Here is a 21,770-nt window from a genome sequence, read left to right as displayed (position 1 = left end):
TAACGACCAAAAAACTAATTGTAGTAAGCATAAAAGAATAATTTAATATGAACATACATACAATCTAGTAGGTAATCATTACATCTCAGTTTTACTGTTAAAATAATACTCTCAATAAATTTTAATTATTTTTACTTATCAAACATATATAGTACTAATTATATAAAAATACTGATAATTCGTGATCAAATTTTAATTACAAAACATATATAATTGTATGAAGTTAAGTCATAGTAAATATATTTAACTAAAATTTTCTAAATTAAATCTATTAATATGAGAGTTTTACATTGAAAAATAACAAAACCGAGTATAAACAAATTTAATTACAGTCGTTTTATCTTTCTGTTGTTGCTGATGTTTTAACAAAATAATGCATTTAATTAATTGTATGTTTTTTATTATAAAATTAAACCCCTATTAGTTACAAAGTGAAATATAGTTTTTAATGTTTAAAAGAGTTTAAGTGTCATATTATAACTTTAATTATCTATTTAAAATAATTATAGATTAACTTCCTACAATTATATTATTGAAGGGCCATTCTGTAAAAAGTTTTTGAAGACATTAGAATATCTAATATTATATAAATCATTATATGTTTGCTCCAATCACTCCAATTATGTTCAATGAAAATGATACTAGATTATATTTTATATTCAAATAATTATAAACTTCATTTTAAATTCACAAAATCAGTCAATGTCACTAGTGTATTATCTTCATAATAGACAATACAGCTATGGTATGGACAGTACCTTAATAACCAACAGTAGTCGTTGTTATCCTAAAATAAAGGGTCATAAAAATAAATACAATTCCAACAAAAATTCATTATTAAGACAAATATGCCCTTATTTGAAGAATATGTTATTATTAAGTTAATATTTACAACCACATTAATTTAAAATAATTGGAAATTACCAAAGGTCACATATACTGAATGAATATATTATAATTACATTTATTTAATACATGATAAAAAATTAATAAAAACCAAATTAAATCATTGTAAAAATATTGTATAGTTATTTTAATACAACAAATAATTTTACATGTATAATACTAATTTGGTTGGATTCTAAACTAAATATTTAGTATCAGGAATTAGCACTATATATCTTGACTATAAGAATCAAGGGTATGACAAATTCTAATATAGAATTAGCATATTTTAAAGTGACCACAATAAATACAGTACTTACATTATAAAATTTAATTATCATAATCTTCATCAATGCACAAGTTGCCACTGGCACTTGCATTATAAAAATTATGAGCAATTGGAATAAGTGGAGGTACACCATCACTAGGAACCTTGGCAGGGATTGTATTACTAATTGGAAGTTGTAGATGATTTTCAGGCTGTACAGGTACCTTCTCTGATTCAATTTCTATATGTAAGTTTGGTTCAGGTTTGTCAGGTTTTAAGAGACTTGTTACTGAAAAACTAACTTTTGCAGAACCAGTCGATGTTACATTTGGTGCATATTGTATTACTGGCGTCCGTGATGACGATCCTTTATCTTCACTATCACTTGTTTGTGGATTTGATTCTACTCTATCTTCATTCCCATCCATATTTTGATCTTCCATATCGTTTTCTTCTTCTAACTTAACAGATGCTTCAAACAGTGCATTATTTGCATTGTCTTCTTGAACACTAGCATCTGGTATGTTTTTAACCAAGTCCTTTAAGAAGTCAAATCTACTTTCAGAAAGAATACACTGTTTCATGTGTGATGGCGTCAGAGTTTTCGCACTCCTGGCTTGTGTGATTTCCATGGACTTTTTCAGGAGGGACTCCACAAATAATTCCAGTGTTCTAGGTATGTCTTATTAAGAAAAATACTTGTCATTAATGTAGAAATAAATTAATTTAGAATTTGGAAAAAAATTAATATTACAAAATTTTCTTTTAAACTATAAATTATATAAATAAGTTATAAATTAGTTATAGAAAATCCATGCTATTAGTTGCATATTGATAATAAAGAATAACACCAATGGGACATCATGCAATTATCATTCCCCCATTGAATTATGTGAAATAAATATAAATTGCCACTACACAGAATACTTATATATTAAATATTCAGTGAAAAAGGATATAGATTATTACTGGAACTGCTTGTGCCACTTTTCCCACTTCTTCATCTGTTTGCATAATTTTCTTAATACGACCCTAAAACACAACATTTAAACAATATATAATTCAAATACCAAACAATTATGGTCATACTGCGGGAAATCTGGCGTTGTACTTTTTCTTTTTTGAGGGCATTTTGAAAATACGTTAAATTAAGAGTTTTGACAACAACGAATCTATATTCAAAAGTGAGGTTATAATAATTTAGGGTTTTTCTTTGACGTTCAACTTAACGATTCCAAAATCCCCAGATAAATTTAACCTAAAAATTCTTGAAACATTTAAAGTGACATTTGGTCAAATTTTCTTAAATTATTGTTAGTGTAGTATTCCAAATACGGGGCACAGTCCTAGATTCTTACAACAGACACTAAGTACATATTCGGTAAAGTAAATATTTCAATTCCATGTTTGAATAATCAATTTATAATTTAAGGACCGACATTTCAAACAACTAAGTTAGTATTAATAAATTATTTATTCAACTTCTGTTTATAATAGTTTATAAAAAACGCAATTTTGGAAATACACATTTCAAAATAATTTTAAATAATTATTTGTATATTTGAACTTATCCCAGTCACTAGCCCATAGTCGAAGCTTGTAGAACATGTTCAAGTTATTGCAACTCATTATAAAAATATATATATAAGGACAAAACAATAATTAAAATTTGTGAACTAGCATTATTTATTGCTGTAGCTACTTTCAAGTTACATACACACAGTCTGTTAAAACATTCCTTAAGTTTACCATGGTCTCTTCTTTTAAATTAATTTACATGATTAATAAATCAAACATATTTACAAAAGTGGCTCATACATTTATTCAATGTAATAACAAATACAGAAAAAATAAACATTGTAAGCTAATTAAATAAACAAAAGAAGCAAACAGGCTTATAGTCTGAAAAGTAGTACAATTTAATTTATTCAATATTAGAACTATAAATGATAAGAAATTATATACAAATTTATTAGGTTACTTAACTAAACCTAATTTTTTCGCTTCCACTTCATAGATAAGTAACCTCCACATTTTCACAACGAATACTTCTGCTTCTTCATCTAATACCATTTGGACATCTTCCAAAATTATTTGAGGTTGAGATCCTGCTAGCACTTTTGAACATATAAAATCGACTAAAGTTGGCTCGGGTTCACCTATATATTCTATAATTTTTTTGTTAATCCATGGACGAATTTTCTTTTCCATTAAATTATTATCTATAGCACTCCAGTCTAAGTGATACGCAAACAATGCATCCTTTTCCGTAGGAATCTTTTCAATCAACGATTTGATATTCTTTCGTTTCTCTTCTTGAGACTTCAACGATTCGTCTGTTTTCTTTTCCCCATTTTCTTTTTTATGTTTCTTATCGTCATTATAATCTATAAAGAAGACGTGTAATTATTTTTAAATGAATTTAAATTGAATGAAATTCTTACCTAGAGGAACTAATTTTCGTTTTTTAACTTGAGTATTGCTGTCATCTTCATCAGGGTTAAAAACTTCTCGCAAATCCGCTTTTTTCCTCTTGGGATCACGGGATTGCGGGCTATTTAAGGAAATTGGTTTGGCTAGTGTTATTTTCATACCTGTACCAGTTGCTAAAGGCTGATCTTCATGATTTGATATAAATGAATGTCTGGAATCTTCATCTCCTGCTTGTATCTGAGTCCACTGTAAAATTTCTTTGTAAAATAGTGACAGAACGTATAATAATTTAGACTAACCTGGGCAGAATCTGAATTGTTGGAATTAGATTCAGGTTCTGGAGGGGGAGGACTGTAATGACCATCTTCCATATCACTATCACTGTCAATAGGCTCTGCCTCAACAGCAGCTAATTCTTGGGCAGCTTGTTGAACGACGTATCTATAATAAAAACAAATTTTATGATTAATAGAATAAAATTGAAGTGGTTTAAAATTAAAATTGGCTAATATTAAAATAAAAATGTTCCCTTACTTCTCTCTCTCTTCTCGTTGTCGCTGCCGGTCTCGTTCCCTTTCTATTTCCCGATGTCGTTCTCGTTCTCTAGCTCTTTGACGTTCCTGTTCTCTTTCCTTCTCTCGTTCTTTCTGCTTCCAATGTTCAAGGTTCACGTCTATCAGTAATTTTGGCTTATACAGCTCTTCACGTTCTCGTTTAGCTTTCTCAAATTCAGCATTTGGATCTTCGTGTTCTCCTGAGAATATCCTATTTTTGAGTTCTTCTATTTCTTCTTTTTCTTTCTGTCGGTCTCTGGTGTCCAATTCGACTTCTTTAAGGCGTTCAGCTATACGCTTTTGTAATTCCCTACCTCTGTAATTAAATAGAGTATAGTTAATAAAGAAATAATTTAATATTAGTTGAGATATTAATTACTTGTAATATTTAACGTCGTCACGTTCATCATCATAATCCTCCAAAAACTCTTTCAAGCGTTTGGCATCATCTTCTCTCTCCTCTTCCTTAATTCTTTCTTTTTCGTGTTCCTTCTCGTATTCTTTAGCCTTTCGTCTTTCTCTAGTTTCCCAGGCCCTGCATGAAAACTTAATTAGCGCATCTCTCATAAAGAATTAACGTTAATCAAACCTCAAACGCTCCTGATAAGCAGCTTCCTTCTCCCTGGCTCTCCGTTCAGCCTTTTTCTTCTCTTTAGCCTCGTCCTCCATCTCCTTCTCTCGGAGCAGGTCCCTCGAATTTTTCTTCTCATCCCGCTCTCTCTCGCGTTCCCTGTCTCGTTCCCTCTCCCGTTCCCTCTCGCGTTCACGCTCACGTTCTCTGTCCCTTTCCCTTTCTCGTTCCCGTTCCTTTTCCCTTTCGCGTTCACGTTCACGTTCCCTGTCGCGTTCGCGTTCCCTCTCACGACTCCGGTCACGCGTCCTAAAAATAATAAACAATTACATTAACCATTAATTACTCGGTGACAATCAGTAGTACCTGGATCGCGATCGTCTCCGCCGCTTTTCTTCCTTATCTCTCCTCCTGGGACTCGGCGAGTGGGAGTGGGACTTGTCGCGATCCTGCGTCTTCTTCTCCTCCTTCTTCTTCCTCACCTCCTTCTCCTCCTCTTGTTTCTAAAAAGAAACACGTGCAAGAATGAACTGTGTAAAATATTGTTCAAGGCGAGTGAATATTAATAAAAAATATCATACCATTGTTGGGCACGTAAACTATCAATATTAGATTAATTCTATTAAAGAATTAAAGTAATCGCTGGAATAATTTAAAACGACGGTACAAAGTTAGTTATTTTTTCAAGTACAATGGTTTCAAAACTTGCGTAGTTTATATGGTAAGCATATCATTCGAAAATATTCCAAAATTATTTTCATGAGTTTATTTTTCCTTATATAAATACTAACACAAGTTAAATTATTACTAGAATTGAATACAGAAAAGATCAGAAGTACAAAATAGCTAATTTTCCTAATTATAAATTTCCTATTTGGGTAAAATTAAATTAACTAGGGACCAATTGGTGATGAGAAATATTACTTGTAAGAATTATCTTTAGTAAGGAGTAAAAATTGAATATTTTTTTGAATATTTTCGAATGAAATATAATAATATGAAAATAGACAATTTCTACATGAACATTAGCAACTTACTCTCTGGGTGGATGGAGGGTTCCCTAGCGAAGACTGATTCCCAAACTTGCGAACTTCACAATATTGATGATAATTATATTAACCACGGACCGTAACTTACAAATACTGTCCGCAGCAATTATAGGAACTATCTAATATACCAAATATTTGACTAAGAATAAGACAAGTAACAAGAACAGCTTATTAGAGATTTAAATCGTCACTGAATATGCACGTAAATCCCGAAATAATATTGCCAGTGTCCCAGCCGAATATGCATATTTAGTAACAACTTAATATTTGAAACTGAATAAGTTAAAAATTCGCCATACATACAATTTTTTTTAGGCGGCAACAAATAAGAAAATAATAAAACTAGATTTATTGATGACCTTGTCAAAAATATTACTCAAAAAGATGTTTAAAGCACACATAAGCACAGTCTTAACGAAATTTCCTATCAATAAAATGGGTAAATGAATTCTTAATTTATAATTCGATTGTTTAATACTATCATTACTAACATTTTCACAGAACCAGCTTTTCTATAATATTTCATATACGTAAACTATGATTATTTTTGCAAAGTCCCCAATAATAGTGTATGATAAATATGAAATAGAATGCAAATCTGACTTTATTCAAAGAATCGATTTCCCTATTAAATTAATCAATCATTTATACAAGTATCTACTAAATAATTCGAATAAATTATAGCTAAATGACGAATGATTTTATATATTTGGTGTAAAATTGAATTCAAGGAATAAATCAGAAGCACTCAGACAACAAGGAGAACAATAAACATGTATGTATGACGAGAGGATGTGTATTCAAATGTTTATCTGTTGTCACGTTACTCACCAGCGGCGCCACGGGCCGAACCGAGGTGGGACTGCGCCGCATCCATTTTCCTGTTCGGTTTCAAGAACCACATGAGCGCAACCTTACTTTCAATACCCCCATAATAATAATTTGCTTTTTACATACACCCTCCCAAACCCTAAGCAATACAAATATTTTGCCAAAAAAGTGTTTTGCCTTTGTAGACACAGTAAATTCCCTCCCACATTCCTACACTCAGATATTGTCACAGTAAGATTGAAAGTAAAATGAAACAAGTATTTAAGCCAACATATCAAGAAATAATACAATAAATAACATGATGCCCTATTGTTTTTATCTACATTTTTCTCTTAGTGGATTATGACAAAGAAAATATTGATAATAATAACTGTAGTCATATAGATATTAAAATTAATGTCCCCTTTTTTTTTAATTTGAAGCTTTTTTACTTGTTCATACATAAGTTTTACATGTTCATAATTACTGAGAGTAGGAATGCTAAAATACTGATCATATAAAATGTTCTAGCAAATATTATATCTTATATTAAACTTACCTTCATAATTTCACGGAACTTTCCTATTTCTCTAGTAATCAAATCTCTCTTTTCTTCCTCAACTTCAGCTTCTTCAAGGACTTTGTTCCATTTCTCTATTACCTCCTCTGTAAAAATGGCATAAAACATGTCACTTTTGAACTTGGATCATATAATAAAATTATCTTACCCTCCTTTTTTAGTTCAAAATTGTTCATTTCATCTTGAAATTCTACAATTATTTGTTTTATTCTGTCCATTGCGACAGCATCAAGAGCTACAGTTTCTTCATCAAGGACTTCCTCTTCTGGTTCATCTTGAAGGGGGGATGAACCTTTTTCTTTTTTCCGCCTTTCAGCTAAAATTCAATATAAGTAAAATCTTAATTTATTAAGTATAATCAATCAACTACCTTTGTACTCATCCAACACTGTTTTAGTTTTTGCATCAACTTTAGCAACAAGTCTCTTATCTCCCACCATTAAGTCATGCAAAAGTCTAACAGCTCGTAACCCAGCATCAGGACCAGCAAGTTCACAAAATCCAAATGCCTTGACTTTCTTCCAGCTTATAACGTGTCCACAAGCAGACAGTATTTGACGAATCATTGTGTCTGGGGCCCTCTCAGTAATGTTACCTTAAAAACACTCAGTTTAATACAAGTACATTTGCAATTGACAACTATACACATACCCACAAACACAGTTACAGCAGGTCCCTGAATTTGCTTAACTTGATCTCGATTAGCATTCAGTTTGGGAAAGGCCCTTATCTGAGGCGCACTAGTTACCTGAATCGGTACCATCTGTCAAAAAATGTTAAGTATTCCAAATGGAAACTCGCTAAATTGTAATCTACTTACATGTTGAATAGGCATAACAGCTGGCATTAGAGGGGGTGCCGGCCCCGTCATTGGCATGTACGCCATCGGTAGACCTTGCATTATAGGTCGCCCGGGTCCCGGGTAAGACATTCTTTAAATATATATATTTACAACTTCTTAATATCAATTAAAGCCTGATCCCTGCCGTTGACGTTCGATGCCATTAGTCAATAGACATCTAAGTTGCGCGGTAAACAATTCGAACGGATACTGGTGCACTACTATAACTGAATTTTATTTAAATTATATAAATATTTTCGGAATATAGTTAAAAAAACCAAGAAATCACAATCGTCGAAAACGCTTTCGTTAGACCTGTCAATTTTCTCACTAAACACGGCAGGACGGCACGTTTATAAAAATTAAATTACCGGAGGCGGGAAATTTAAAATTAACCACAAAATTATATTGTTTGTTATCCTGGAATGTACTACTACTATTACTAATTTTAAGTAATTTGTTTTAAAGTAAAACTGTATATGGTTTTTATGCAGACAATAGTATTTTTTATATGTATGATGCAAGTAAATAAGGCGGGAACTATAAATTTGTTCATTCGAACAATTGAGAATTGTACGCCTGTATATATGCAAACATTATCAAGTATATAACTAACAGAAAAATCCCGACGTTCGAATTTAAGAAACCATTGTATTAATTACATGCAGGTGTAAATTAAAAGATAAAATTTGATTAATGCTAACCTTACTTTGTGAATACTATTAAAAGGTAAATTAATGTTCATGAATAATTAACACTTGAACACGGAGTTTATATTATACAAATGGCTTCAAGTGAATTTTAGTTTTACTACATTGTGTATGTGATTGTCATGGATATTTTCGTAGGTAAGTACTTACATATGTGTATTCAAAATAAACTAATATAATTGATATAAATAAATTAATTATTTGTCAGATAAACTATATTTATAAGTTATTACTTTAAAAAGCTGTATGAAAAATCATACTAGTAAAGAACTATCAGAATTATTATTAACTATTTGATTTGTTTCAAGTTTATCACAGGTATTAACTGCTTGCTAACTGTTTTTAACATTTCTGTTAAATAAATGCAACAAGTGAATGCAGTTTTATCTAAATTACAAATAAGTAATCATCTGAGTATCTTAGAACTTCTATAGAACAGGAACAGTCATTGGATTTGTAATTATCCTTTATAGAAAAAGAATATATATATATACATATATATATATATATATATATATATATATATATATATATATATATATATAATATGTTCTAACCAGAATTTGGTAGATTTTTTATTTATAATTTTCGTATGTAGATTCCTAAAATTGTTGAACTAAATTAATTAAAAACTGTAATTTTCAAGTATAAATTTATTGGCATAAAATTAAAATAAATATTTTCATTGTAATATTACAATTATTTGCAAAATTCACCTAATAGATTTTATAAATTATATAATTTATTGATCTAGTCTAAAAATTGATACAATTAATATAAATATTGCACTATTTCACTACTAATGTCATATAAGACGATTATAACTAATATTTCATAATAAATATCTGTTGACAAATTTTTAAAATCCACACATATGTGAGTTGAAGTTTGTGGGAATCCAAGTCATATATTAATAGTAATAAGATACGTCCTTATCCCTGATGACAGGCTGCAAGTCGCCCCAGGCTTGTGATTCTTGAGGTAACTCGTTACCAGTAACATCTGTTGATGAGTCGGGTCTTTGGAAGCTAAAGGGCCATGTCTGAAATTAATAAAGTACTATATTATTGATCTTGTTGACAGGTACTTATTTTTATTAATAGTGGACAAATAAATAAGGATTTTGGGTGTCATCTACAAGATATATAGTATAATGATGATTTTAAGTTACAAAAGAACATTTATTATAGGTTTTCATTCTTTTTTAGTAGAGTTAAAATAAAATAAACGTGTAAAATATTTATATTTATCAATTAATTTATACATAACTTGGCCATAATTCATTAAAATTCGATGGTTTTTGGTGTTTTACTCAAGAACATGTGGTTCGATTGTTTTCAATTGAATTTAAAACTGGCTGGTCAATCGAGAAACTCAACATGATTATTTTTTAATCAACTTTAAACAATTTTCAACGTATGCTTTAGTTTTTTCATTATATTTTCTATTGAATCTTATTGAAAAATTAATTTTGTTTATACATAAAGTAAAGACACAAAGGAAAGCTTGAATCAGATAATTTGACGATGTTTAAATAATTTTGTAGCTCCTCTTAGTCTGTATAAAACTAACGAATATCCCAGTATCAACAAAACTGATACTTAATGGTAATAAAGCTACTTTTTACGTGTATATTTTTAATATTTATTGGTAAAAAAGTACTAAAAACCATTTGTTTCCGGTTAATTATAGTATTTAAGGATGGTACCGCAAATCTCTAAAACGACAGCACTTCGGTTGAACAAACATATTGGGTGTCAGGCCGGAACGAAGAATAATAATTAGACGCCGCTACAGCAAAATGTTCCCAGCTGTTAAGCTTTCAACACTAAAATAAAATAAACACATAAATATTCCTCGATTTTCATTGTAGGTCCAAACAAATTCCTGTGTAAAACAATGGAAGATAATAATAGAACGATTTTCGATTTTGTTTTTGAGTATTTTTCTCTTTGATCATTTTGTGAGAATTTTGAAGTTTGATTGAAGTTTTAAAAATAACTTATTAATGACAAATATTTCAATTAAAATATTAACCATGGCTAAACTATCGACTTTCTTTAATTTTATATTGATGAAAGTGTGTTGAATATAACTTTATAGTCTTTTTATTACTTATTATTAAAAAATTGTTATATTACAAATATTTCTACAATATGTTTGGAACAATTAAAAGAAGATTATAATTTTTCTCTCTTTTGAGTGTATACTTATTTAGGTTTTAATAATATGAAGCCTCATAAAATTTATAGTAACATATATAAGTAATAAAATGTGTGTACTTTTTTAAAATACATGTTTCAATAAATATTTGAAGGTAAACCTTAAACGTATTGTATTGGCAGAAAGTGGAGCAACTTTTTTAATAGTCAAATAATTTTTGTCCTGGTTATTATGTTAAAAAAATGTATAGTGAAAATTAACTCCCCTTTATAAATTTAACAATTACATAGTTAAACAATAAAAAAATAGAGTTTAATTTTACTGATGATTATTTGTTTTGGGCTGTCAGAAAGTGGAGTAACTTATGCTATTTAAAGTTTTATTACTACAAATAATTTGTAATTAGTATTTTAATTAATTCTACACTAATGTGTTGTAAAATTCACATTATTATGAATAACTTCCAAACATCTTTTTTAAATGGAAAGCAACAGATGATCAATAATATTTGGATCCATATTTTGCCAGGACTTTTGCAGAACCGTGAATAAATCTTGTTAATTACTATACTCTTTATGTCTTTTTTTGTTGTTGACTATCTCTCATAAGTTTTTATTGTAGTTTAGATCGGGAAATTGAGATGGGCAGTTCATAACATTAATTTTTTCCCTTAAAAGTCAGTGCTTCAAATATTTTGAAGTGTATTTCGGATCATTATCTTGTTGAAAATAATGTTTTAGTGACATATTTTTATCTGAATATGGTACCATATTGTTCCTCAATATGTATTTATATATAAACGATCTATAATACTCTCTATTCAAAGGAGAGGACCCATTCCAAATCCTGAAAAGAAGCCCCACACCATTACCGACCTGTTGCCGTGTTTAACAGTGAGTATGGTAAACTTTGGGTTAAACTTTTCATGAATAGGTCGCCTTACATATAAAATGCCATCACTACTAACCAGATTAAACTTGATTTCATCACTCCAGATCACTGGTTTCCAATCATTTAAAGTCCAGTGTAAAAGGAACCTGGTAAACTCAACTCTGGCTCGTTTGTTCTTCTCTGATAGCAGTGGTTTTTTAGTCTGGCCTTCTCGCATGAAGACCCCCTTGTATGTAGTAATCTACCACAGTTCTTGAAGAAACATTAATTCCAAGTTGTATCTCAAGTAGACCTTTTATTTTGCTGGAACCCAGGAAAATATCTTTTTTAGAGCAGGATAAAATTTGTTTATCCTGAAATCTATTGGTTTTTCTTAGTCGTCCAGTTTTATTTTTTCCTTCCGCATCACCAAATCTTGAAAATTGTTGTAAAACACGCGTTACAATCCAACGATATTGATTTTTCTCTCATCGGATTGAAAGAACGATACTATCCGTGATTTTAATTTGGAAAATAATTTCTTTCCACGACGTTTAATATTTTACACTCAGTTTATTTTGGTGTATACTATAAAACTAAAAATTATTGTGGATTTTGTAGAGGTTACTGACATTTAGTAAAAGGTTATTGCCAGTTGAATATTTAGTTTTTTGATTTGTAACCAACAGAATTATTTTTAATACAAGAAATATTCACCAATATATTTGTATATACTATATTCATAATTGGTATAAATTATATTAGATTTGCATATTCAGAGCGATAGCAATTTATGTATTTATTAGTTTAGTTATTTTAAAATTTTATTTAATTTCTAATTCAAACTTACCAAAGTGAGTGGATGTTTATGGAAAGTGTCAAGAGGTATTGGCTGATCCATCAAAATAGCTCTGAGGTGAGCAATATAACTAGTTGCTAAGCGTAACGTGTCCAATTTAGACAATTTGGTATCTGCTGGTACCCAAGGAAGGGTTGTTTTCAAACGGCAAAAAGCTTTGCTTAATACCCTCATTCGAGCTCGTTCTCTTGCGTTTGCTGCATTCCGTTGTGGATGTCTGATATCGTCGAATTCATCTTCAGAATCATCCAGTTCTGAAGATCTTCTTTTCCTTGGCATGTTGCATCTACGAATTTTAGTTTTAGATAGTCAGTTTTGTTTTGGAACCACCTAAATTTTTATACAATTAACAATAATTATTATTTATGATATAAAAAATAACAATTCAACAAATTTTATCTGATTTTTGTAGTGAAAAATATTCTATTTTGATAATTATTCATAACAAGAGAAACAATAACAAAGTTACAACTATAATAAACTTTTTTCAGCATTTTGAAATTCCTAATTACAATTAAGATGTACTTTTTGAGTACTAATTGGCCTGAAACTAATTTGGAGTTTATGACATAAACCAAACAACAGTCAAATTATAATTCGAGGTTATTTTTCTAACTACTAATTATAATTATAACTATAAATTGTGAACTACCAAGTTCAGTTTAGATACTCCCAAATGGGAATTTCAGGGTATTGCCAAATAAAATAGAAAAAATTTAAGACTTCTTTTTCTCTTGTGAAAATGTCCAAAATAGCCAAATACAACTAATTTCAGACATAAAATATTAACTGTATATTGTGTAATTTCAATTATGTATTTATGGAAAATAATTGTTTCATTATTAGAGAAATTTAATGGTCAGTAAAATTTCTGGTGTAGAGAAATTGATGTTTTGAATTACACAGGGACATTCAGAGTTTTAGGAAAATTGTTAACAATTTTCTAACAATATGAAATGTTGAGGTTTCTTTTAAAATTTGTAATTTTATAATTTATCAAGTGTATTTTATAAAAATTATTAATTATTGTTTAATTGTAATAGGAATGAATTCAAAATATTTCTATGTAGATAATTGATTATAGTTTTATTAACAATTATAATTATAAAAATAAATTTTGAAATACCAAGTTCAGTTTAGGTACTTCCAAATTAGAATTTCAGGGTATTGTCAGATAAAATAAAAAAAAAATCTAAGAGACTTTTTTAAGTTAGTTAATTATTAATTGTTATTTAATTGTGATAGAAATGAAATCAAAATGTTGAATACGTAGAAGACTTTTAAATCAAAATAGAAATCATAAAAATGAAATAAATCATTAGTGGGAAAAATGTTAATTACCCGTGGCAATATGGAAGTTGTCACTTAAATTTCACTATGTCACCAATTCACTTTAGATCCACTAATTCACTAATTGAGCGAGAAATCCCAAAATTGCTCGTCAAGGCGTGTTCAGTATTTTCAGCTCCACCTACAGCATCACCGAACAAATTGGACCAACCACAGTTAACGGGTCAGATAAAATCTCGATCTTCTTTCTCTTTTGGTTTTGGATACACATCTTAACATATCTCTCTCTCTCTCTCTCTCTATGTATATATATACATATATATAAAAAATGAAATTGTGACGTACATTGATATAATTTAGTAATAAATATTTCAAAATTTATTTACTTAAAAATATATTAATGCTTTAAATTTCAAATAATCAGTTATTAAAATAACTTGATTATTTCCAATTCTAAATATTTTAATTTTTAATATTTATGACATTAATAACGATTTAAATAAATATTTAAATTATATAATTTTTCAATTTTAATTATTTCAGATTATTTAACCTGTTCAAAGTTATTAAATTTTCAAAATTATATATAATTATTTAGAAAATATAAAAACTTTTTAAATTTTGGATTTTTGTTGTTAATAATTTATTTAATTATAAATCTTATAAGAACTATGTATGATTTAATTTTTTAGAACGTATAATGATATTTTCTAAATTATCATATTACAATAAATATAATTATTGTATATTTATATTTAATAAATTATATTTAAAAAAATTCTATATTTTTCTAATGAAATTTTATATTTTAAAGTTTACGTTGACATATCCTCTTAAGAATATTAATGTTTTCTAATTTTTTATTTTTTATACACTCCTGGACAAATGTTTGGAAACCCTAAAATTGAATTCTTTATTATTCGAATAATTAATAAACAAGAAATTAAAAAAATGCTTTTAGAATTTTTTTGATTAAAATATAGAGTAAAATAGATACAAAAATTAAACTTTTTTATTATTATTATTTGGACATAAGTTTGGAAATTTTATTAAATGAATATATTTTTTTTTTAATTTATTTAAATATTTAAAAATTTATTTATTTTAAATTATATTAATACTCTTTAAATTTCAAATAATCAGTTATTAAAATAAATACATGATTTCCAACTTTAAGTATTTTAAATTTTTAATACTTATAACATTAATAACAATTTAAGTAAGTATTTAAATTATAAAATTTCTCAATTTTAATTATTTCAGATTATTTAACCTGTTTAAAGTTATTAAATTTTCAAAATTGTTTAAATTCTTATTACAATTAATAATTCAATATTTATTATAATATTAAATTATTTAGAAAATATAAAAACCTTTTAAATTATCGATTTTTTAAATGTTAATAATTTATTTAATTATAAATCTTATAAGAACTTTGATTGATTTAATTTTTTAAAACTTTTAATGATATTTTATAAATTATCATATTACAATAAATATAATTATTGTATATTTATATTAAAAAAAAACTGTTTTTCTATTTAAATTTTATATTTTAAAATTTATGTTGACGTATCTTCTTAAGAATTTTAATGTTTGTACCTATTTTTATAAATAATTACACACCTTTTGTATTTATAATAATATAATACTCAAGAAACAAAAGTTTACTTACTGAAATAGTCTGAAAAAAACTTCATACATTTCTAGTATGTGTTCTATTTACCTTTTCTCGACAAGATGAATTCCCTAAGCGGAAGCTGTCATCAGCTACTTTTCTAAATAGGTAGAATTGTGAAATCTCCCATATGCTCGACAAGAATTATGTGTCCTAAAATATTTAGCGGATTTACAAGTGATTTATTTTTAAATCGGCGGACACACTTCAAACTTAAATAGCGAATAATAATTATAATAATTAAAAAGTGTATTTCAAATATTTATTATTGTGCCTGTACTGTACGCTTTAGACAATGATCCGTTTGTTTTGATAGGACATTGTTTTTATTTTGGCAAATGTATATTTCTCTGGATGTCAGATTTATTTGTCTTACAGAAAGAGATCTCCTTCAAAATTTAGAAGGGATGAAACCACAACCATTACGCATACTTAGGAGGTTGTAAACTTATTATGTGTGTGTTGTTTTAGACAATTTTGTATAACCAATGAAACAATTATTTGGTTAAGACATATTCGTTTATTGTCTGGGATCGTTTAAATGGTTAAGAGTTTGTTTATTTAGGTGGGACAATTATTTACATGATGGTACACACACACAGAATTAAATATTATGAAATTGTATTAAAATGAGAATTAGTTGTCTGCAGACCAATTTTTTGAGTACCAAGTTACCGACGGTAAAGCACTCGTGCTTAGCCCCTAAACAAATTTTAGAAGATGTCGTTTGATGTTAAATGTTTTTTCTTGTTATTTGAGATAATCGAGTGTTAATTTATATTATTTACTGTTAATTTAACACGTATACACAGATAATATTATTTTATTTTATAAACTATTGAACCTGATGCTGTGCATAGATCTAACATGCCGTAAAGGCTGATGTCTGACTCTTGATATGATGATCTCCATACTTTTACACCGTCTTATTTTTTTGTTTTCACTGGCATTTCCTCTAAAGGGCCTTTCGAGATAGTGTCCGGATATACCAATTTCACTACGTAACCAACGATCTTCTCCCAACCTATAATAGAATGATATTTGATATTTTATTGAATAAATAATTCTCTCGTAGTCGTAGCATCAAATTTTACGGTTTATTTTTATTGTATTTAGATATTATACATACAGAAAAATGTGTTAAAAGTCTCTTTCACACATTTCTCTAAGGCTATTAAAAAACATTTTAAAATTTATGTGTTCAATAGAAGAGAATATATTGCTCAATATCATTTACTTACCATATAAGAAAATCATGTATGTCTCGTCTATACAATTCTTGCATAAATAACATTAACATTGGAATAATTGCTACACTTAACACAATTACAAATATACACATTCTTGACAGAAGACGACTTACATATACATAGTCTTTGGGTGAATATGACTGAAAAATAGATAAATGTTATGAATAATTTTCAAAGTGTTTTTGAATCAAATTTACAATTAAGAGAACATCCATTTTCATTGTGAGCCATCTAGAAAACTTAATGAAAAGAAACCACAGTCTTGCCACATAAAAAAATATCCAGTGGAAGGTTATTTGCTGGAATATGTTATTATTACATATCAAAATAACTATGCAAGGAAATTTCGACATAAGGTAGTTAATTCAATTCTGAAATATCCTTCTAAGATTGCCTTTTTTCGAGTGAATACATACTTGATAGAATAAGGTCTTCAAGTTTCTGAATGAAATAGCAACAGTGTGCACATTCAGAAAAAGAATGATGAAGGTCCAACATAAAAATATTATTGTGGGTACAACTGAATAATTATTATTGTTGAGCAGAGAGTAATGAAATGTTCTTTCCAAAAATTCACTATTTAGTTCCTTAATTTGGTCAAACATTTTTGTATTAGGAGGTCGATTAAGATACATATTCAATTTTGACATTTCAACATCAAAATCAAAATTTATACAGGATGTTTATACATCAATTATACTGACTTAATGTTACTATTATTATTTATATCATTTGCCACTAGTCCTGCGAATTTGCCATGGTATTAGATGGTTGGGAGTCTGGTGAAGAATATTAAAATTAACAAGTACAAAAATAAATAAATTTATTGAAATATAAAATAACAACAGATAGATTTAAACATAATAAAACAACAATGTCCTGTTGAAATCTTATGGCTGCAAGATTCAACAAGACTATAAGTATGTGTACAAGTGAGATTATCTACAATTTTTGGTCAAATAAAAGATTCCCAATTCCAAAAGTGCTCAATCGTTGTTGATGTAAACATAATATAAAACACAAACAATTATTTTCATATGATAAATGAAATATGGCTGTATTTCACTTATCCACCTTAAAAACTAGACAAAACATTTAAATATGGTCAGGTTTTTCAACTAAAATCTAAATCTAACAATAAGTCAACACATTATTGCCAAATATACAATTCGTATAAGAATGGTTTAGGCTACTAATAAAGTTAAACCACCATTGAAAAACCGACCAACGACATAGATTTAATAGTTTTAAATTAGTAAAACCTAATTTCTTTGAACCATCTTATTTCGACTAGTATTTAAAAATAGTTCATATCAAAACTTCATATTGTATTGTACTTAATAACTTTATCTTAACTTAATCTATGACATACACTAAGAATGATCAAAATGCCATCAATTGTAGGCCTACCATGAGCATTTTGATTACAATAGAAAATGATTTCAACCAGTTTATGATATTACGCTTATGCCTTAAATTCCACAATTATAAGCAACTTATACGTTATAAGAAATTCAATGCAACAATTATAAATTAATACATATTGGTTATAATAGAAGAGTGACTTCGTTGTGAGACAATATTTGATGGTTTTATTTGAACAAACCTAAACCAGAATTGTGCAGTTCCGATTTATAAGCGAAAATCAGTCCGATTGTTATATAGAAATTATTGTCATACAACATTTACGTTAATTCTAAATAATACTTACATAGTTAATGCCTTGTTACCGTTATTGAGTACACGTATACTTGTATGTACAAATATGCTACTTGGACAGGTGGTTTCAATTTAAACCTAAACTTTCAAAAATAATAATAATAACTAGAAAAGAAATAGACAAAAATGCTTTAGAAACAAGGATTATTCACAACAATGAAGTTAATGATTTTTTTAACAATGAAAAATAATAAAACAATTATTGTCCATAAAAATTTTGGAATTTGATTGATAATTTTTCGATGCTTAGGACATCTCAAATTTGTTGTTTTTTAGTTTTCCTATTGGATTAAACATTCGAATTTTGCATTCATTCATGCTAACGAGAGAGAAGGAAATATACAACTGATGAGAGTTAAAGAAAGATAAAAGAAGAGGTGGCGTTTTGTATCAGTCAAGTAGGCTGTGCAATATTGTGTGGCCGCATTCAATTGTTATTTTTGGAAACAAATTTATGCAGTTTTGATGATTTTTGATCGTAATAAGACGTATTCTCTGCTCTTACACAATTTTTCGACGATTTTTACGAATTTTATTATTGTGATAACTTTATAAATGTGTTCTCAGCCGTTCCACGTTCTCTCTGACGTGATTTGTGTAATTTTAACACAAAATTTTATAAGATTTTGGGTAAGTTTTATTGGGACTCTATTTAGAAATTAATTTCATTTTGAAATACATCTTTTAAACTGATTATTTAATTATAATTTCAATAAATATATTAAAAATTGCTAATTTGACACAAAATATTTTTATAGTTGGCTAAAAATCGGTTGAAGCGGCAGTTACATATTCTATTCGTTTGAAAATTGGAATTTTGCATTCGTCTGTGCTATGGAGAGAGAAAGAAATATATATTGATAAGAGTTAGAAAAGGATAAAAGAAAAAGTGGCGTTTTGTATCTATCAAGTAAGCTGTGCAATTTTGTACGGTCACCTTCATTCAATTATTATTCTCAGTTTTGGAGAGAAGAAGGGGAAATTTTACGATTTTGGATGTTTACGAAATATTTCAATGAGATTTCATTGACAATTAAAATTTTAATTTTTTAGAATCACGTTATATTTAAGTTTCACATAATTTATGATATTTATTAGTTTAATTATTTAAAATTATCAATAATTTCAGTGTAACATTTTTATTTTTTATGATAAAATGACATTTTATAAATAATAATTAATAAAATTGTTAAAATTAATAAATTATAAAATAAATAAATATATATTAACTTTTTTTGAATAACAGGACGATACAGTATATATTTAAATATAATTTATACGAATTAATGTTCAATTTACAAATTTTTAAAAATGATATCTATTTTCATGATGCTAAATATTGTTATATTGTAATTATGCACAACATTAATGATTAAAACTTTACTAAAGTTTTATTATAGTTTCAATATTTTGATAAATTTACCAATTTTATTAAAATATTTATTTAAACTGGAGCATTCTCTAAAAATATAACAAAAATAAACTTTGTAAAATTTGTTAAACTTAATGCTAAAGAAAAAATAATATTGTTGTTTAAATTTTCTATTTAATTAATATTCTTGTTTGTTTTAACAATTTTTAGAGATTAATTTCAATTTGAAATACATCTTTTAAATTGATTATTTAATTTTAATTTCAATAAATACAAACAAAGTGCTGATTTGAAACAAAATACTTTTTGTATAAATGACAAAGAATCAGTTCTAGAGGCAATTGAATTTCTATTCATTTAAAAATTAAAATTTTGCATTCGTTCGCTAGCGAGAGAGAAAGAAATATATATTATTGAGAGTTAGAGAAGGATAAAAGAAAAAGTGGCGTTTTGTATCAGTTAAGTGAGCTGTGCATTTTTGTGTAGCCGCGATCATTCATTTGTTATTCTGGGAATCGCACTTTTAGAGAGAAGAAGGGGAAAATTTGCTACTTTTGATATTTACGAAATATTTCACAATAAGATTGCACAGACCATTAATATGTTTTTACTCAAATTATGTAACATTTATGCTTTATATATAATAAAATATCATTTTACAATATGAATTTTTTAATCGTTTAAAGTATTAAAAGTGAAAAAATTAATTTATAATATTATTTAATATTTCATTAGTTTGAAAATTCGAATTCATTATAATTTTCAATATTTTTACTAATTTTATTAAAATTGTTCAATTGTTCAATTGTTATTCTTGAAAACAAATTTCTACATTTTTGACGATTTTTGATCGTAATAAGACGTATTCTCTGCTCTCACAATAAATCGCCAGTGTAATGTCTTCTCTATGACCGGCAGAGCCGTAGAAATGGCATTATATATAAGCTACTGCTTGCTGGAGTATATTCCATAATCTATGACATATTATTATTATTATATTACGTTGTTCCTTAAAATTGTGGTATATTGTCAGGAAGAGTTAAGTCGACCGAGTAACCAGTTTATGTGGCTTCGTATACTTCAGCACACTTGTTTTGTTTTATACATTTAACTGAATTATTTCTGGTTTTATAATTATTCGCATTTGCCTTTCTCTAGAATATATCATTTAGAGATGCAGGTTTTTATTGCTTTCTCAGACTTTGTTTTACTTTACTACTCAACCTAATATAGAAAACAAAAAACAATTGATAAACATCTTCTCTTAATACCTATTTGGAAGGAGAAAATAATTCAAAGGTCCTAAGTTTGCCCAACGAAACATTTTATTTTGTAAAAATGGCTGTTTACCACGCGCATTCAGTTCTGCACATATATATAGTATATGTATATATGGTTAATGCACATCTACTTTGCGCAACCCCGCGCATATAAATACCGTGCACTCATCATGGACAGTCTCTCTCAAACCTTTCTTTCATGCGAAGAAAGTCTCCCAAAGCACCAAACTTCGCGTCTTCAACGCGGTGGTGCACAGCATATTTACATATGCTTTGCCGATCTGGGGCACGATTAAGCCGTGCCATGTTCGTTCCTTGCAAGGAACTTACATGCGCTTGGTGAGATCTGCCCTGGGCATTCCTTACTATATTCGAAACGCACAAGTCCGCCTCGAATATAATATTCCAACCTTTACGGAAATCAGACATAGATACGCCGTAAATCTCCGGAATTCGCTTCCCGAACACCCCAACCCGGAGATCTCCAGTCTGCGCGACATACTCCCCCGAGGAACCGATAGGTACAAAAGGCCATGCCTTTTGGCTATCGATCCCGATTTCTAAGCGTCCATTGCGACATCTTCCCCA

The 21,770-nt window shown here is 28.2% G+C and overlaps 4 protein-coding genes across 6 annotated transcripts; all 4 read right to left on the bottom strand.

Annotated features, from left to right (window-relative positions):
• Positions 1 to 118: 118 nt before the first annotated feature.
• LOC109602260 (dr1-associated corepressor) lies at positions 119 to 2,365 on the bottom strand. 2 transcript variants are annotated; one of them, XM_020018589.2, is made up of 4 exons: positions 2,243 to 2,365; positions 2,113 to 2,185; positions 1,206 to 1,829; positions 119 to 787 (listed from the first exon to the last, which is right to left on the bottom strand). In XM_020018589.2, the coding sequence occupies exons 1-3, from the start codon at positions 2,282 to 2,284 to the stop codon at positions 1,216 to 1,218; spliced, it is 729 nt and encodes a 242-aa protein (XP_019874148.1). In that variant the 5' UTR covers positions 2,285 to 2,365; the 3' UTR covers positions 119 to 787; positions 1,206 to 1,215. The 2 variants fall into 2 exon arrangements, with proteins under 2 accessions (XP_019874148.1, XP_019874147.1); XM_020018588.2 differs by having other exon boundaries at positions 119 to 1,829.
• A 586-nt stretch (positions 2,366 to 2,951) lies between these two features.
• Positions 2,952 to 8,309, bottom strand: LOC109602266 (RNA-binding protein 25). Of its 2 annotated transcripts, none has more exons than XM_020018599.2 (12): positions 7,971 to 8,309; positions 7,802 to 7,913; positions 7,521 to 7,745; positions 7,299 to 7,466; positions 7,130 to 7,236; positions 5,078 to 5,214; positions 4,730 to 5,020; positions 4,520 to 4,675; positions 4,121 to 4,456; positions 3,886 to 4,027; positions 3,598 to 3,832; positions 2,952 to 3,540 (listed from the first exon to the last, which is right to left on the bottom strand). In XM_020018599.2, the coding sequence occupies exons 1-12, from the start codon at positions 8,079 to 8,081 to the stop codon at positions 3,131 to 3,133; spliced, it is 2,430 nt and encodes an 809-aa protein (XP_019874158.1). In that variant the 5' UTR covers positions 8,082 to 8,309; the 3' UTR covers positions 2,952 to 3,130. The 2 variants fall into 2 exon arrangements, with proteins under 2 accessions (XP_019874158.1, XP_049818351.1); XM_049962394.1 differs by having other exon boundaries at positions 7,802 to 7,898.
• Positions 8,310 to 9,376: 1,067 nt separating this feature from the next.
• LOC109602261 (musculin-like) lies at positions 9,377 to 14,041 on the bottom strand. Its single transcript, XM_020018590.2, has 3 exons — positions 13,935 to 14,041; positions 12,585 to 12,879; positions 9,377 to 9,743 (listed from the first exon to the last, which is right to left on the bottom strand). Exons 2-3 carry the CDS (start codon positions 12,870 to 12,872, stop codon positions 9,612 to 9,614), a joined length of 420 nt encoding a protein of 139 aa, XP_019874149.1. The 5' UTR covers positions 12,873 to 12,879; positions 13,935 to 14,041; the 3' UTR covers positions 9,377 to 9,611.
• Positions 14,042 to 16,321: 2,280 nt separating this feature from the next.
• Positions 16,322 to 17,435, bottom strand: LOC109602263 (uncharacterized). The gene is made up of 4 exons (XM_020018591.2): positions 17,228 to 17,435; positions 17,009 to 17,110; positions 16,803 to 16,951; positions 16,322 to 16,585 (listed from the first exon to the last, which is right to left on the bottom strand). Exons 1-4 carry the CDS (start codon positions 17,414 to 17,416, stop codon positions 16,390 to 16,392), a joined length of 636 nt encoding a protein of 211 aa, XP_019874150.1. The 5' UTR covers positions 17,417 to 17,435; the 3' UTR covers positions 16,322 to 16,389.
• Positions 17,436 to 21,770: the final 4,335 nt, after the last annotated feature.

The sequence above is a fragment of the Aethina tumida genome, chromosome 2 (genome assembly GCF_024364675.1).
Source record: "Aethina tumida isolate Nest 87 chromosome 2, icAetTumi1.1, whole genome shotgun sequence".
Classification (NCBI taxonomy): domain Eukaryota; kingdom Metazoa; phylum Arthropoda; class Insecta; order Coleoptera; family Nitidulidae; genus Aethina; species Aethina tumida.
Note: the sequence above shows the minus strand (reverse complement) of the source record. Positions and strands in the feature narration are given on the sequence as shown.